This window comes from Oncorhynchus keta, chromosome 14, assembly GCF_023373465.1.
Source record: "Oncorhynchus keta strain PuntledgeMale-10-30-2019 chromosome 14, Oket_V2, whole genome shotgun sequence".
NCBI classification, from domain to species: Eukaryota; Metazoa; Chordata; class Actinopteri; order Salmoniformes; family Salmonidae; genus Oncorhynchus; species Oncorhynchus keta.
This window is the reverse complement of record NC_068434.1, coordinates 49,416,745-49,430,022: the sequence shown is the minus strand read 5'-3', so window position 1 is coordinate 49,430,022 and position 13,278 is coordinate 49,416,745. Positions and strand designations below refer to the sequence as shown.

Here is a 13,278-nt window from a genome sequence, read left to right as displayed (position 1 = left end):
TTAAAAGATTGAAAGAAATTCCACAAATGAACTATTAAGAAGGCGCAGCTGTTAATTGAAATGCATTCTAGGTGAGTACCTCATCAAATCAAATTGTATTTGTCACATGCACTGAATAAAACAGGTGTAGTAGACCTTACAGTGAAATGCTTACTTACAAGACCTTAACCAACAATGCTGTTTTAAGAAAATACATCAAGAAAGTAAAAGAAAAAAGTAACAAATATTTGAAGAGCATCAGTAAAATAACAGGCTATATAAAAGGGGTACCGGTACAATCAATGAGTCACCGGTGTTGAGGTAATTGAGGTAATATGTACAGGTAGGTAGAGTTATTAAAGTGACTATGCAAAGATAATAACAGAGAGTAGCAGCAGCGTAGAAGGGGGGGGGGGACAATGCAAATAGTCTGCGTAGCCATTTGATTAGATGTTCCGGAGTCTTATGGCTTGGGGGTAGGAGCCTCTTGGACCTAGACTTGGCGTTCCGGTATTGCTTCCCATGCGGTAGCAGAGAGAACAGTCTATGACTAGGGTGGCTGGAATCTTTCACCATTTTTAGGGCCTTCCTCTGACACCGCCTGGTATAGAGGTCCTAGATGGCAGGAAGCTTGGCCCCGGTGATGTACGGGGCCGTACGCACTACCCCATGTAGTGCCTTGCGGCCGGAGGCCGAGCAGGTGCCATACCAGGCAGTGATTTAACCCGTCAGGATGCTCTCAATGACGCAGCTGTAAAACCTTTTGAGGATATGAGGACCCATGCCAAATATTTTCAGTCAGGGGGAATAGGTTTTGTTGTGCCCTCTTCAAGACTGTCTTGGTGTGCTTGGACTATGTTAGATTGTTGGTGATGTGGACGCCAAGGAACTTGAAGCTCTTAACCTGCTCCACTACAGCCCTGTCACCGAAAATCGTGGCGTGCTCGGTCCTACTTTTCCTGTAGTCCACAACCAACTCCTTTGTCTTGATCAAGTTGAGGGAGAGGTTGTTGTCCTTGCACCAAATGGTCAGGTCTCTGACCTCCTGTCAGAGCAGCTCACAGATCACTGCACCTGTACATAGCTCATCTGTAAATAGCCCATCTGATCTACCTCATCCCCATACTGTATTTATTTATTTACCTTGCTCCTTGGCACCCCAGTATCTCAACTTGCACATTCATCCTCTGCACATCCTACCAATCCAGTGTTGATTTGATATATAGCAATTACTTTAGGTTGGCCATGGCCTATTTATTGCCTTATACTTCTCTTATCCTACCTCATTTGCACATGCTGTATATAGATTTTCCTACTGATTGATTGTATGTTTGTTTATTACAAGTGCTTTATTTGATCTTGGCCAGGTCACAGTTGGAAATGAGAACTTGTTCTCAACTAGCCTACCTGGTTAAATAAAGGTGAGATAAAAAATAAATAAAAAAATAAAATAAACTGTCTCATCATTGTCGGTGATCAGGCCTACCACTGTTGCGTCATCGGCAAACTTAATGATGGTGTTGGAGTTGTGCCTGGCCGTGCAGTCATGAGTGAACAGGGACTATAGGAAGGGACTGAACACACAGCCCTGAGGGGTCCCCGTGTTGAGGATCAGCGTGCTGGATGTGTTGTTACTTAACCTTCCCACCTGGGGGCAGCCCGTCAGGAAGTCCAGGATCCAGTTGCAGAGGGAGGTGTTTAGTCCCAGGGTCCGTAGCTTAGTGATGAGCTTTGAGATCACTATGGTGTTGAACACTGAGCTGTAGTCAATGAAATACATTCTCACATAGGTGTTAATTTTGTCCAGGTGTGAAAGGGCAGTGTGGAGTGCAATAGAGATTACATCATCTGTGGACCTGTTGGGGAGGTATGCAAATTGGAGTGGGTCTAGGGTTTCTGGGAGGATGGTGTTGATGTGAGCCATGACCAGCCTTTCAAAGCACTTCATGACTACTCGTTGAGAGAATGTGAAAAGCTTTCAAGGCAAAGGGTGGCTACTTTGAAGAATCTCAAATACAAAACATATTTCGATTTGTTTAACCCTTTTTTTACTACATGATTCCATATTTGTTATTCCATAGTTTGTCTTCACTATTATTCTACAGTGTAGAACATAGTCATAATAAAGAAAAACCCTTGAATGAGTAGGTGTGTCCAAACTTTTGAATGGTACTGTATGGTACTATATGAAAACCAAAAATAATAAATATTTGATGGCTGCCAAATATTTGATGAAGATCCAAAAACTAAATTGGTCTAAATATATGATCATTAGCACATGGTTTGGAAGGCTCTCAGGTATTAATTTTAAATATAGCCTAGAATTAAATACATGAGGGACATGGAATCACCTCAACGTTAGAATAGACCACTTTTGCGGCTTCAAAATGATTAACAAATACAGTGCCGTATTCCAGATTTTCTTATGTTACAAACTGAATTTAAAATGGATGAAATTTTGATTTTCCGTCACCATAATGTCAGTGGAACTATGGTTTTATATATATATATTTTTTATTAATACAAAACAAAAGCTTAAATGTCTTGTCAATAAGTATTCCACCCTTTGATATGGCAAGCCTAAATAAGTTCAGGAGAAAAATATGCTTAACAAGTTACGTAATAAGTTGCATGGACTTTTTTTGAATGACTACCTCATCTCTGTACCCCACAAATATAATTATCTACAGTGCAATCTGAAAATATTCAGAGCTCAGGTCCATCCTGTTTCTATTGATCATCCTTGAGATGTTTCGACAACTTGGAGTCCACCTGTGGTAAATTAAATTAATTGGACTTGGCTTGGAAAGGCACACGCCTGTCTACATAAGGTCTCACAGTTGACAGTGCTTATCAGAGCAAAAACCGAGCCATGAGGTCGAAGGAATTATCTGAGAATTCGGGGGAGAAGGGCATTGGTCAGGCAGATGACCAAGAACCCGACGGTCACTCTGAGAGAGATCTAGAGTTCCTCTGTGGAGATGGGAGAACCTTCCAGAAGGACAACCATCTCTGCAACACTCCAACAATCAGGCCTTTAAGGTAGAGGGGCCAGACGGAAGCCACTCCTCAGTAAAAGGCACATGACAGCGCGCTTGGAGTTTGCCAAAAGGCACCCAAACGACTCTTAGACCATGAGAAACAAGATTCTCTGGTCTGATAAAACCAAGCTTGAACTCTCTGGCCTTAATGCCAAGCGTCACGTCTGGAAAAAAACAGGCACTTCTCATCACCTGGCCAATACCATCTCTACAGTGAAACATGGTGGTGGCAACATCATGCTGTGCAGATGGTTTTCAGCGACAGGGACTGGAAGACCAGTCAGGATCAAGGGAAAGATAAACAGAGCAAAGTACAAAGAGAATCTCAATGAAAACCTGCTCAAGAGTGCTCAGGAAGTAGAAAATGGCGCCGACAGAGAGGGCTGCCTCGCATCTAGTCCTTAGGAAACAGTATTTTGTTTTTATATGTATTATTTCTTACATTGTTATCCCAGAAAATCTTCAGGGTTATTACATACAGCCGGGAAGAACTATTATATATGAGAGCGGTGTCAACTTACCAACACTATGACCAGGAATACGACTTTCCCGAAGAGGGAAGACATCAGGGATTGTAACATACTCTGTTTCACGGAAACATGGTTCTCTCGGGTTATGCTGTCGGAATCGATACAGCCTCCTGGATTCTTTGTACGCCGCACCGACAGGAATAAACTTCTCTCCGTGAAGAAGAAGGGCGGGGGTGTATGTTTCATGATTAACGACTCATGGTGTAAATGTAGCAACATACAGGAACTCAAGTCCTTTCGTTCACCTGACCTATAATTCCTCACAATCAAATGCCGACCGTATTATCTCTCAAGAGAATTCTCCTCGATTATTGTCACAGCCATGTATATCCCCCCTCAAGCTGATACCACGACGGCCCTCAAGGAACTTCACTGGACTTTATGCAAACTGGAAACCATATATCCTGAGGCTGCATTTATAGTTGCTGGGGATTTTAACAAAGCAAATTTGAGAACAAGGCTACCTAAATTCTACCAGCATATTGACTGAGGTAGTCGCGCTGGCAAAATTATGGATCACTGCTACTCTAACTTCTGTGATGCATATAAGGCCCTCCCCCCACCCTGCCTTGGGGCAAATCTGACCACGATTCCATTTTGCTCCTCCCTTCCTATAGGCAGAAACTCAAACAGGATGTACCCGTGCTAAGAACTATTCAATGCTGGTCTGACCAATCGGATTCCACTCTTTAAGATTGTTTTGATCACTCAGACTGGTATATGTTCTGGGTAGCCTCAGAGAATAATATTGACGTATATGCTGATTCGGTGAGTGAGTTTATAAGGAAGTGCATAGGAGATATTGTACCCACTGTGACTATTAAAACCTAACCAGAAACCGTGGATAGATGGCAGCATTCGCGCAAAACTTACATGACTGGGAATATGCCTGAATAGATACAGTGTACTTATTCTCTCCGCAAGGCAATCAAACAAGCGAAATGTCACATTTAAACGTGTTAACCCTCGCAAGGCTGCAGGCCCAGACGGCGTCCCTAGCCGCATCCTCAGAGCATGCGCAGACCAGCTGGCTGGTGTATTTACGGACATATTCAATCTCTTCCTATGCTTCAAGATAGCCACCATTGTTCCTGTAGCCACCATTGTTCCTGTACCCAAGGAGGCAAAGGTGACTGAACTAAATGACTATCGCCTCGTAGCACTCACTTCTGTCATCATGAAGTGCTTTGAGAGGCTAGTCAAGGATCATATCAAAGGATCATATCACCTCCACCTTACCTGTCACCCTACAGTTGTGGCCAAAAGTTTTGAGAATGACACAAATATCAATTTTCACAAAGTCTGCTGCCTCAGTTTGTATGACCGCAATTTGCATATACTCCAGAATGTTATGAAGAGTGATCAGATGAATTGCAAAGTCCCTCTTTGCCATGCAAATGAACTGAATCCCCCAAAATCATTTCCACTGAATTTCAGCCCTGCCACAAAAGGACCAGCTGACATGTCAGTGATTCTCTCGTTAACACAGGTGTGAGTGTTGACGAGGACAAGGCTGGAGATCACTATCATGCTGATTGAGTTCGAATAACAGACTGGAATCTTCAAAAGGAGGGTGGTGCTTGGAATCATTGTTCTTCCTCTGTCAATCATGGTTGCCTGCAAGGAAACATGTGCCGTCATCATTGCTTTGCACAAAAAGAGCTTCAAAGGCAAGGATATTGCTGCCAGCAAGATTGCACCTAAATCAACCATTTATCGGATCATCAAGAACTTCAAGGAGAGCGGTTCAATTGTTGTGAAGAAGGCTTCAGGGCGGCGCCCAAGGACGTCAAGCAAGCGCCAGGACTGTCTCCTAAAGTTCATTCAGCTGGAGGATTGGGGCACCACCAAGTCATTGTCTCTGATGAATCCCCTTTCCGATTGTTTGGAGCATCTGGAAAAAAGCTTGTCCGGAGAAGACAAGGTGAGCGCTACCATCTTTCTACTTTGCACATTCTTCCATTGCAAATCTACCATTCCAGTGTTTTACTTTACCTCCCTGTCTTTACCTCCCTTATCTCACCTCATTTGCTCACATCGTATATAGACTTGTTTATACTGTATTATTGACTGTATGTTTGTTTTACTCCATGTGTAACTCTGTGTCGTTTTATGTGTCGAACTGCTTTGCTTTATCTTGGCCAGGTCGCAATTGTAAATGAGAACTTGTTCTCAACTTGCCTACCTGGTTAAATAAAGGTGAAATAAAAAAATTAATAAAATAAATGCCAACAGTAAAGAAGAAGAGAAAAGACCATTCATGTGTGGGGTTGCTTCTCAGCCAAGGGAGTGGGCTCACTCACAATTTTGCCTAAGAACACAGCCATGATTAAAGAATGGTACCAACACATCCTCAGAGAGCAACTTCTCCCAACCCTCCAAGAACAGTTTGGTGACAAAATGCCTTTTCCAGCATGATGGAGCACCTTTTGGAGGATAACTAAGTGGCTCGGGGAACAAAGCATCGATATTTTGGGTCCATGGCCAGGAAACTCCACAGACCTTAATCCCATTGAGTACTTGTGGTCAATCCTCAAGAGGCAGGTGGACAAACAAAAACCCACAAATTCTGACAAACTCCAATAATTGATTATGTCAGGATGTGGCCCAGAAGTTAATTGACAGCATGCCAGGGCAAATTGCAGAGGTCTTGAAAAAGAAGGGTCCACACTGCAAATATTGACTCTTTGCATCAACTTCATGTAAATTGTCAATAAAAGCCTTTGACACTTGTGAAATGCTTGTAATTATACTTCAGTATTTCATAGTAACATCTGACAAAATATCTAAAGACACTGAAGCAGCAAACTTTGTGGGAATTAATATTTGTGTCATTCTCAAAACTTTTGGCCTGACTGTAGACCCACTTCAATTTGCTTACAGCCCCAATAGGTCCACAGATGATGCAATCGCCATAACACTGCTCTATCCCACCTGGACAAAAGGAACACCTACCTGAGAATGCTATTCATTGACTATAGTTCAGCATTCAACACGATAGTGCCTTCAAAGCGCATCACTAAGCTAAGGACCCTGGGACTAAACACCTCCCTCTACAACTTGATCCTGGACTTCCTGATGGGCCGCCTCCAGGTGGTAAGAGTAGGTAACAACACATCTGCCACGCTGATCCTCTACACGGGGGCCCCTCAGGGTTGCGTGCTCAGTCCCCTCCTGTACTCCCTCTTCACCTATGACTACATGGCCAGGCACGACTCCAACACCATCATTAAGTTTGCCGATGACAAAGCAGTGGTAGGCCTTGTGGACTAAAGGAAAAGGAGGACCGAGCACGCCCCCATTCACATCATCAGGGCTGGAGTGGAGCAGGTTGAGAGCTTCAAGTTCCTTGGTGTCCGCATCACCAACAAACTATCATGGTCCAAACACACCGGTACCGGAGAGCCAAGTCTAGGTCCTAAAGGCTTCTTATCAGCTTCTACCCCTAAGCCATAAGACTTCTGAACAGTTCATCAAATGGCTACCCCCTCCCTTTACGTTGCTGTTATTCTCTGGTTATTATCTATGAATAGCCACTTTAGCTCTACCTACATCTACATATTACCTCAATTACCTCGACTAAACCTGTGTCCCCCACACATTGACTCTGTACCGGTACCCCCTGTATATAGCCCCGCTAATGTTAATTTTACTGCTGCTCTTGTAAAGCCCTTAACACTTATTTTTCTTAGAACTGCATTGTTGGTTAAGTAAGAAATAGATAAATAAAAAAACAAAATGGTTAAAGAGCAGCAGTAAAATAACATTAAGCATTTCACTCTCTACAGTTGTATCGAATACTGTTGTATTCGGCGCATGTGACAAATACAATTTGATTTGATACTCATCTGTACAAAATATAAATCGTTTTGAATTTATTATGTACACAAATGGACATCCAGGAGAATTGGGAGGCAGGTAGCCTAGTGGTTAGAGTGTTGGGCCTGTAACCAAAGTTTGGTGGATAAAATCCCCAAGCCGACAAGGTAAAAATCTGTCGTTCTGCCCCTGAACAAGGCAGTTAACCCACTGTTCCTAGGCCATTATTGTAAATAATAATTTGTTCCTAACTGATTTGCCTAGTTAAATAAAAGGTTAAATATAGAATGTTCAAAAAAGTGTTGTGTAGATCAAATATGACTGTCATATAGATTGCAATAGTATAGGAGATTGTGTTTGCTATTTATTCTATTTCTATTTTCAACATACAGTTCCAGATACAGCCCTGCCATTAGTTGGAGGCAGCAAATCCAATAGTTTCCGAAAAATAATCACTTTCTGAGATCTGTATTCAAATAGTTAACTATTTGCCCCCCCCAAATAAATAGTTACTTTCCACGAAGCACAGTTTAAACCGTAGTTGTGTCAAGTCTGACACACAAACATATGCACACACATTTACCTCCAGGCTGCTTGTAGCGGAAGTGTCGTGGGGTGGAGGGGGAGCGGCAGGGAGAGACTTCTCCCGATTCGCTGTTCTGAGGCGACTCAGGGATGAACTTGTCCATTGAGACAGACTCCAAGACAGCTAAGCAGAAAATGACACACTATTGTCAATCACACAATGGCAACAACAACAGCGTCATGTAGAACAGTGTGTCAGCATGCTTGGCTGGTCTAGCGGTAATGCTGCAGCCTCCAGCACACACGTCTACAGTGACGGCATAGGTTTGAATCTGGCATAAGGCCCTTTGTCACAATCTCTATCGTTCCTCACTGTCACCCTCTATCTCTATCAGTTAAATCAAATCAGAAAATACCTTTTTAAAAAAACAGAAAAGTGAATCCTTCACTCACACACACACACACACACTCTCTCACACAGATAAATACTCGGATCAAGAAGTCTTCCCTTTAACTGTCTTCATAAACTCAGGACTACAGAGCCACTTTAGATGACTATCCTGCACTGTGTGTGTGTGTGTGGCATGCGTGTGCGTGTGTGCGCAGTGTCCGCCCAGCCAATAAGCGATATGCTTAGGAGTGTGAAAATGATTGACACGTCTAAAGATTTGTATAAATAAAGTAGTCAAAAGTGTTGTATTTGATCCCATATTCCTGGGACGCATTGACAACATCAAGCTTGTGACTCTAAAATCTTGTTGGATGCATTTGCAGTAAGTTTTGGTTGCGTTTCAGATTACTTCCTTATTTTAATTTTTTTTGCCCAATAGAAATGTATGGTAATTAATGTATTGTGTCATTTTGGAGTCAATTTGATTGAACATGAGAGAAAAGGGAAACCTGCAATGCTGCTATTGCTAGTATCACCGTGTAAGCTTTACTTATCGAGGGGACTAGGAGCTACAGCAGGACGTGGTAATTAACCTCTCCAGAAAAGAACTCACTGACGCTCAAGTCTCAGTCTTATCTAAGGGCCTCTGTACAGACAAACCATTTGATACAAAAGATTAATTCACAAGATAAAAACTTAGATGTGTTTTCCCAAAACACTGCTTCCAGCCTAGAGACCCAACAAATAACTATTACTCATTTTATTCCCAAAAGCAAATTATGTCCAATGGTTAACAACTCCTCAGTTAATACCTATTGTAGGTTAGTCATACAAGAAGTTGTGCCTGTATATATATGAGAAAAACTAACCACATTCAGAAAACCTCACCAGGACAGAAGAAACAGGCACTCACTGAACAAATGAAAGACTTTGTTAAATCAAACCTGCAGACAAGGGGGGTGCTGTGGTCATTTTAGACCATGAAAAATACCAAAAAATGTATTGAACTTGATGCAGCTTATTAAGAAAAGATCATTAATCTTCATGAAGAAATTTTACATTTAACCAAACGGCTTGAACTGAATAAGGATTCCATTAGACTATCGGCATCTTCAAATGCTTCCTGTCAAAACATCCAAGAGGATCATAATGGGACCTTCCTGTACTACGACACATTTCCACCACTGTACTCCTCTACTAGCTTGAACCAGAAAATGGCTGCTCATTGTTCGACTCCAGGTGAGCGTAAATGGATGCGTGTCGGAACCAGAACGAAGGAGAAGAATCGTTCTCGGCACACCTGTCTTCTTCCCTGTGTCCGGAATTAAGACTTTCAAATCGCTTTGAGCCCCTGTACCAGCTGTCTTCTGCCGGGGACTTGGGTGTTCCCTCCATGGCTGTGGATGTCCCACCAGCTACCTCTCCCTGTCCTAGTCAATCAATCGCCTGGGCACAGCCTTGACCACCCAGCCCCCCTTCGCTGGGCCGTGGTCTCTGGATCAGAGCTCTGTCCGTTTGTCTGTTGTAGCCTGCACGCAGCCTGCGTCTCAGCAGCCCTCTATTCAGGTGAGTTCTGTGGCTCTGGCCTCACAATCATAGAGTTCGATGGTGAGGTATATATTTGTACCAGGGGCAAAGACTTTGTGTCTTCCCAGGGCAAACATTCAGGATATCACCACGTTGCTTCCTGAGGCTGTGTGTCAGTGGGGGCTGATACTGTCATGGTTCACTTGGGGTCGAATGACATTATGAAGGGCAGCTCAGAACAGCTGAAGATGTATTTTAAAGAACTGATTGGGTCTCTACTTGACACCAACGAACGCCACATAATATTTGGCATAAATCATGACATTGAATGGTTCAGCAGACTTTTAGCTCTCCGTACCTGTCTACAAGACTATTGCAGCTCTGTGGTTTTAACATTTATTGACAACCCAAAAATGTGGGTTCTTGGATCCTTTCACAGAATTATAAGGCTGCGTTGAGACAATGATTTGTCAATGACCCAAGTCCAGCTCATTTAATCCCTACCGTTGTGTCGCTGAGTTGTCATAATGCTTCAGCAAATGTACATTATCCCAAGGGCATTGAAAGACACAATGTAAGTAACCTAATGTATGTCCATCTCACTATCCTGCCTCTGCTGATCCTACAGCTATTGTATGTGGTAATCAGATGCCTATTAACCAGATAAATACTGTTAGGACTGAGGTGGTGTGCACAAGCAGGAAGTCCACTGTGTGCAGCTCACCCTGCACTAACATAAATAACCCAAGCATGTCTACCTCTGCTAAGCTTCCCAGTAAAGCAAGAACTACATTCAAAGACCCCAGAAAAGTGTAAAAAATAGCCCACGTTGACATATGTAGCTTAAGAAACAAGGTTCATGAAATCAATAATTTGCTAGTAACAGGTGACATTCATATTCTGACAATCTCTGTAACTCACTTAGATAATTCCTTTGATGATACAGTGGTAGAAATACATGGTTATAAGATCTACAGAAAAGACAGAAATGGCAAAGGTGTGGCTGTTTATGGTGTGGCTGTTTGTATTCAGAACCACATTCCTGTAAAGCTTACAAAGGCTCTCCTGTTAAATACTGTTGAAGTAATATGGCTACAGGTTCATCTACCTCACTTAAAGCCCATTCTTGTCACAGTTTCTGTTTTATTTTGAGTGTGTTTCCTTAGGTTACCACTGGTTACCACTGGAGGGCACCCTTACCTTGTTTCTATCGTTATCCTGATTGTTTCTTATTGGTTTCACCTATGTGAAATATAGAATATGTTTCAAAATAATTCTATATGCTACCATGATTATGGATAATCCTGAATAAATTGTGAATTATGAATAATTAAAAAGTTAGAGGGTCAAAGATCATACCCCCAAGACATGCTCTCTAACCATTACCAATAACAAGGGAGATTAGTATAATATTTGACTCTCTATAACTTTCTCACTCACTTGTTAATCAAAACCTCTTTCTGCCTCCCGGGTGGCGCAGTGGTTTAAGGGCGCTGTACTGCAGCACCAGCTGTGCCACCAGAGACTCTGGGTTCGTCCCCAGGCTCTGTCGTTACCGGACGTGACCGGGAGGGCTGTGGGGCGACGCACAATTGGCCTCAAAAGTGCAGATGTTCTTCATTTTTCATTTTTTTGGAATATAAACACCATAATATTAATCAAATTAAATAAGCTACATTTCTTAAAATCAATCCCTCTTTTTATTTTACCTTTATTAAACCTCTCTGGGAAATGTGGGACGGTAGCGTCCCACCCCGCCAACAGCCAGTGAAAGATCATGGCGCCAAATTCAAAACAACAAAAATCTCATAATTAAAATTCCTCAAGCATACAAGTATTTTACACCATTTTAAAGATAAAATTATTGTTAATCCAGCCACAGTGTCTGATTTCAAAAAGGATTTACAGCGAAAGCACACCAAACAATTATGTTAGGTCACCACCAAGACACAGAAAAACACAGTCATTTTTCCTGCCAAAGAGAGGAGTCACAAAAAGCACAAATAGAGATCAAATTAATCACTAACCTTTGATGATCTTCATCCGATGACACTCATAGGACTTCATGTTACACAATACATGTTTGTTTTGTTCGATAAAGTGCATATTTATAACCAAAAATCTCATTTTACATTGGCGTGTTATGTTCAGCAGTTCTAAAACATGCAGTGATTTTGCAGAGAGCCACATCAATTTAAAGAAATACTCAAAATAAACATTGATAAGAGATACAACTATTATACATGGAACTTTAGACAAACTTCTCCTTAATGCAACCGCTGTGTCAGATTTAAAAAAACTTTACGGAAAAAAGTATACCATGCAGTAATCCGAGTACGGCGCTCAGAGCCCAAACAAGCCAAAAAGATATCCGCCATGTTGCAGAGTCAACATTAGTCAGAAATAGCATTATAAATATTCACTTACCTTTGATGATCTTCATCAGAATGCACTCCCAGGAATCCCAGTTCCACAAAAAAAATTGATTTGTTCGATAAAGCAAACACCTCCTTTTGTTAGCGCGTTTGGTAAATAAATCCAAACTCACGACTCGCGTGCAAGTACAGCGGAAAGGTCGGACGAAAAGTCAAAAAAGTTCCGTTACAGTCCGTAAAAACATGTCAAACGAAGTATAGAATCAATCTTTAAGATGTTTTTATCATACATCTTCAATAATGTTCCAACCGGAGAATTCCTTTGTCTGTAGAAAAGCAACAGAACGCGAGGTAACTTTCACATGAACGCACGTCACAAGCCCATGGCACTCTGCCAGAAACCTGGCTCAATACCCTCTCATTCAGCCACCCTTCACAGTAGAAGCCTGAAACAACATTCTAAAGACTGTTGACATCTAGTGGAATCCTTAAGAAGTGCAAAATGACCCCACAGACACTGTATATTGGAATGGCAATGAGTTGAAGAACTACAAACCTCAGATTTCCCACTTCCTGTTTGGATTTTTCTCAGGTTTTCACCTGCCATATGAATTCTGTTATACTCACAGACATCATTCAAACAGTTTTGGAAACTTCAGAGTGTTTTCTATCCAAATATACCAATTATATGCATATTCAGGCTTTTATGGTTGAGGAGCAGGCAGTTTACTCTGGACACCTTATTCATCCAAGCTACTCAATAATGCCCCCCAGTCACCAAGAAGTTAACCAGGTAGGCCAGTTGAGAAGAAGTTCTCATTTGCAACTGCAGAACACCATCCTAACCGTGAAGCACGGGGTGGCAACATCATGTTGTGGGGGTGCTTTGCTGCAGGAGGGACTGGTGCACTTCACAAAATAGATGGCATCATGAGGGAGGAAAATTATGTGGATATATTGAAGCAACATATCCCATCAGTCAGTAAGTTGTGGCAAAATGGCTTAAGGACAACAATGTCAAAGTATTGGAGTGGTCATCACAAAGCTCTGACCTCAATCCTATAGAAAAATGGTGGGCAGAACTTGAAAAA

The 13,278-nt window shown here is 42.0% G+C and overlaps 1 protein-coding gene across 1 annotated transcript in view; it reads right to left on the bottom strand.

Moving 5' to 3' along the window:
- Positions 1-13,278, bottom strand: part of rasgrf2b (Ras protein-specific guanine nucleotide-releasing factor 2b) — a 164,994-nt gene that overhangs the window by 45,439 nt on the left and 106,277 nt on the right. Inside the window, exon 18 of the mRNA XM_052461900.1 lies at positions 7,953-8,078. Within this exon, the coding sequence (XP_052317860.1) occupies positions 7,953-8,078 (126 nt within the window). The remainder of the gene's footprint in view (positions 1-7,952; positions 8,079-13,278) is intronic.